The 5304-nt window shown below is 37.8% G+C and overlaps 1 protein-coding gene and 1 long non-coding RNA gene across 2 annotated transcripts in view; both read right to left on the reverse strand.

The window, feature by feature from the left end:
* The window catches only part of LOC103516428 (protein crooked neck-like), a 10235-nt gene extending 10006 nt beyond the window's left edge, over window positions 1-229 (reverse strand). The window contains exon 1 of the mRNA XM_017447038.2: window positions 197-229. Coding sequence (XP_017302527.1) covers window positions 197-229 — 33 coding nt within the window. The remainder of the gene's footprint in view (window positions 1-196) is intronic.
* An 877-nt stretch (window positions 230-1106) lies between these two features.
* LOC113470414 lies at window positions 1107-1866 on the reverse strand. Its single transcript, XR_003393471.1, has 2 exons — window positions 1807-1866; window positions 1107-1212 (listed from the first exon to the last, which is right to left on the reverse strand). It is a non-coding gene; the product is annotated as an uncharacterized LOC113470414 (long non-coding RNA).
* Between the last annotated feature and the right edge of the window lie 3438 nt (window positions 1867-5304).

Raw genomic sequence — 5304 nt, forward strand, 5'->3', positions numbered from 1 at the left:
CTGAATGGATTCAGCGCTTAAAATTTGAGCCTACATAGAAATTAGGACCAGTGCTATGAAGATCCTCTCATAAGATACCGCTTTCAGTAACAACCTGTTATCAGACTGTCTGGTTCTGCCTTGACTTACAGCAAATTTTTTTTTTAGAATTTTGGAGAGGCTTGTGGATACGACACAAACTTCGCCAAACCTTTACTCTGGATTGCTGGGTCGTACTGGGCACGTCCATTCTGGTGTAGATTGATAGACGGAAAAACCTATAAATAAACTTACTTGCTTTGTTTCATTCAAGGTTCAAATTGACCGACTCAAACAGAAATCACAACAGGCAGACAGAAAGTACAACGTTTTTGAATAGATTAGAGTGCGAAACGAGCAATTAGCCCCCGGATACTCTCGGGAAGCCTCCGGAAAAAAACTTCGCTCAGTCTATATCACGAAGCATAAGATCTACAAGATTAATTCCTGTACGTAGAAAATAGAGGTTGTCAAATTATTAACGTGGTGGAACAAATAATTTAATAAGGTTCATCCTAGTACCGTAATTAGGATAGGAGATAGGAACGTTAGAAATGAAGGAGATAAAAGGGATAAGAAGGAAGGCTTGAGTATTAATAAAGGAAAAGCCATAATGTAATAAGGAGAAAAAGGTAGATGATAAATACATTACCGACAAGCAAACCAAGTACCTTAACGTTTATTTTTTTTAGCTCATAAAACAACCTTTTTTTGTAGTTTCAAAATTTGTTTTACTCAACTTTTATCACCCCAAAAAAAAAAAAAAAAAAAAAAAAAAAAAAAAACGAAAATGACAGACCAAAGCCTAGACCGCAAGGTAAGGATAGGACGCTAAAGTATTCAGGTTGGCGGGGAGCGTGCCTGACTTGTAAGCGCTAGATCGCGGGTTCGATTCCTGCCCGGGAAGAGAACTTTATCCTAAACAGATAAGGTTCGCTCTCGGAACGACTGGCTTTTATCCTGTCCCTTTCCTGTCTCCAATTTCGGGACGACAAGACCTCCCTCAGTGTGTGTGTGTGTGTGTGTGTGTGTTTTCAATACTAAAATAATAAAAATTCATCTTACCTTAGTAGGTGGAATATTGGCTATAGCTCGTTCGTATGTTTCTCGTATGAGATCAGCATTACCCTCGTCTTCTAGAAGTCGAAGATAGTCGAACCATGCATCGTAATTGTTCGGGTTTGAGTTCACTTCCTGCGAATTTGGAAACAATGAAATGTAGACTGAGGCGATGAGAGTTAGAAAGTTTTAGCTCATAACTTGGGATTAAACAGATTAGGGGAGTTCTTATCTAAAAACGAGGGAAAACAAAAGACATTTATTTAATTTCCCCATTAAAAGACCAAGGTCTTCAGTTCCTTCTCTATTTGAGGGCCTGATATTTTTGCTCTAGCTAACTAGTAGCTATGTTTCTTCAAATGTATATTTGTACGTGAAATATAATCTCTGGAAATTCAAGCACAAAATTCGATTGTTTATTAAATAATTTATTTACAAAGTTATTTGTATTTTGTCTCATGTGACAACAGTTGTCATCTAGAGAAGTGCTAAGGTTTAGTGACGGAGATATTACCCTCCATTTGGCGACAAACTACCCGCCTCCTCTCATTAACCTCACCCATCCGGATACCAAACGCGCGCAAAGTTGCTTAACTTCAGTGATCCATGGAGAACTGGTGCATTTTCAATGTGTTATCACTGCTGGCCATTGTTCCGAAATAAAAAATCAAATGTTGACAACTGATCTAAGGAAATCATTTAGATCTCTAGACTCTGAATGTCACCTACCTCTTCATATTGGAACTTCCTCTTGCTCACAATAACATCTTCAATACCAGCCCGGTCCCCATTAAAAGACTGAGGTCTCCAGTTCCTTCTCTATTTGACGATTTAAACTGGGCCTGATATTTTTGCTCTAGCTAACTAGTAGCTATGTTTCTTCAAATGTATATTTGTACGTGAAATATAATCTCTGGAAATTCAAGGCTTGAGAAAGAAGAGGACACGGAAAGTAACAAAAATCAAATGTTGACAGCTGATCTAAGGAAATCATATAGATCTCTAGACTCTGAATGTCACCTACCTCTTCATATTGGAACTTCCTCTTGCTCACAATAACATCTTCAATACCAGCCCGGTCCCCGTATTTCTTCTCATGTATCGTGTACGCCTTGTAAATCTCAGCGGTCCTATCTTTGGGGATGTGGTCCAACGCGTACTTGTAAATCACACGAGCTCTCTCATGCTAGAAAAATAGAGAGATAATTAAATTTTATATAAAAAATACGCTTTTTTAAAAATAAAAATCTAAAATTTCGATAGAATATCCCATTATGATCCAAAAGACATATTGTTTCATTGCAAATTTTCACCCGTAAGTGGCTCCGAAATAATTCATCTCTTTCGAAAAGATTACGATTTATGTCAGGAATTCTCTCATGAATCAATGTTCTGTCTCTACCTCTCTTTCTTTCTCTTCTTCAGAATCACTATCTTCCTCTCGAAAATCAAATGTTGACAGCTGATCTAAGGAAATCATTTAGATCTCTAGACTCTGAATATCACCTACCTCTTCATATTGGAACTTCCTCTTGCTCACAATAACATCTTCAATACCAGCCCGGTCCCCGTATTTCTTCTCATGTATCGGAAGAGAGAATGAGGACAGGATAGGAGAAAGCCAGGCGTCCCGAGAACGAACTTTATCTGTTTAGGTCTTTAGGATAAAGTTCGGGAATCGGATGAAGGCGGGAATCGAACCCACGATTTAGCGCTTACATGGCAGGCGCGTTACCCTCCAAGCTAACTAGACTAGCAATATGAATCTGTAAACCTGGACTTAATTTCAGCACCGCCCGTGGAGCGTTACAAAGACATGGTACTCCTACCAGGTGACACTTTCCGTATGGGCACCAACAAACCCATCCTACCTATATTATGCACATTTTTATACCCACTTAACTGCATATACATATTAACGGCACTTAACGTATTTTTACTTAATATTTGTTTATACGTTTATACCTATAATTTTATAGATGTTTAAAAATAAAAATTACATTCCTCATTTATATTACAGAACAAAATTCGATTGTTTATTAAATAATTTATTTACAAAGTTATTTGTATTTTGTCTCATGTTACAACAGTTGTCATCTAGAGAAGTGACGGAGATTTTACCCTCCATTCGGCGACAAACTACCCGCCTCCTCTCATTAAACTCACACAATGTCATTAGGGCCGAGAAGCAAACAGTACGTGATTGTCCAGATGGTCACCCATCCGGATACTAAACGCGCGCAAAGTTGCTTAATTTCAGTGATCCATGGAGAACTGGTGCATTCAATGTGTTATCACTGCTGGCCATTGCTCCGAAATAATTCATCTCCTTCGAAAAGATTACGACTTTACGACATTTATGTCGGGAATTACCTCACCAATCAATGTTCTGTCTCTACCTCTCTTTCTTTCTCTCCTTCAGAATCACTATCTTCCTCTCTGTCGTCTCTCTCATCAGCACTATCTCTATCTCCTTCATCCTTTCTCTCATCTCCCTGTTCTCTTTCTTCTTCATTATTTTCTTCATCTCTTTCCTCTTCCTCGTTTTCTTTATTCGCTCCCTCCTCTCCTATTTTGTTGCCTTGTTTCTCCTCCATGGCTTTCTTCCAGGCCCCGTAAGTGGTTCCTTCAAATTAAATTGATCCCAAGGGTAAGGTAATACCTAGAGACATAGACCCTTGACAAATGGAGTGTGCCTGAAACTTCATACATAAGTGTATTAATTAAGTTTCAAGTCAATCGGTAAAGTAAATGTGGCTCAAAATTTAGTTCCAAGATGTGCCCCTATGACCCATACATAAAAAACAAAGAGATCTGAGGTAAAAAAAGCCATGAACCGCTTTACGATGTTGATCTCCCTAGTTTTAGATCCCTCACTGACAATGTAAAAGGAAAATCTTTCAGTTTAAAACTTGGAGCTTATTTTGTCCGCTTAATAATCTTCTTACCTCTCGTTGTCCCTCTTCAAACTTGGCGAACGCAATGAAGAGTTTCTCATCCAGATTTTCTTCACCGAAAAATTCGACAGCTCTTTCATACACTTTCCTTGCACCTGATACAAAACCATTCTGCTCTTCAAATCTGAATGTCAACATAAAGAGAGAATCATGTTTAGTGAGCCTTGTCTGGCTGGGGGATTGTCTGGCTGGGGGACGTTAAACAGGGAGTAGACCAGCTTAGTCTCGCTGGGGGACTATAAACAGGGAGAATACCAACTTGTAAATTACACGAGCTCTCTCATGCTAGAAAAATAGAGAGAAAATTAAATTTTATATAAAAAAATACGCTTTTGTAAAAATAAAAATCTAAAATTTCGATAGAATATCCCATTATGATCCAAAAGACATATTGTTTCATTGCAAATTTTCACCCGTAAGTGGTATCACTATCTCTATCTCCTTCATCCTTTCTCTCATCTTCCTCTTCTCTATCTCTCTCTTTATCTCTTTCCTCTTCCTCGTTTTCTTTATTCGCTCCCTCCTCTCCTATTTTGTTGCCTTGTTTCTCCTCCATGGCTTTCTTCCAGGCCTTCGCCTTCTCCAATAGTTTCAGGTTGGGTTTAGCCGCCTCATCCTCAGGGAATATATAGTCGAACACCTCCTCCCATCCCTCCTCCACCTGGAAAACAAAGAGAACGTCAATCACATTATACTTCTTTAGTAATAGAAAGTAAAAAGAAGACAGAAATTAATTGAAAGCCGAATGTCATGTAAAATGCTGGGAAAAACTGAATATTAATAATAATAATAAACTGAATATTAAACATTCCCACCCAAGGTAGGTACATAGGTATTTCTTTAACCACGATCGAATAAACTACGGGCTAAAAAATTCCCGGAGGGACGGACCCAGCTTGTTTATGATTATTCTAATTCTAATACTTCCAAGAAACAAGAAACACTACTTATCGCCTATGTGTGTACAAAAGCGGAACAAACTTTCTAATTAATTGCTAGTTAGCAGTTTCTTGATGTCTGGGTGTTATGCCAGTATGCATGTCTTGGGTAAAATACAACATACTGGACTCTCCCGCGGCACCAAATGAACATGAATGTATTGTGAGATTTATGAACAATGATTTTCCATGTTTCAAATGTTTCATGTACCTATTAAAACTTACAAAGAAACAAACAAGAACAAAAACAACAATAATAAAAACAGCAACAACAGAGATCTCAAGTTAAGTAAAAAAGTGTAAAAAAAAAAAAAAAAAAAAAAAAAAAACTT

This window comes from Diaphorina citri, unplaced genomic scaffold, assembly GCF_000475195.1.
Source record: "Diaphorina citri unplaced genomic scaffold, Diaci psyllid genome assembly version 1.1 scaffold1566, whole genome shotgun sequence".
In the NCBI taxonomy this organism is placed as follows: Eukaryota; Metazoa; Arthropoda; class Insecta; order Hemiptera; family Psyllidae; genus Diaphorina; species Diaphorina citri.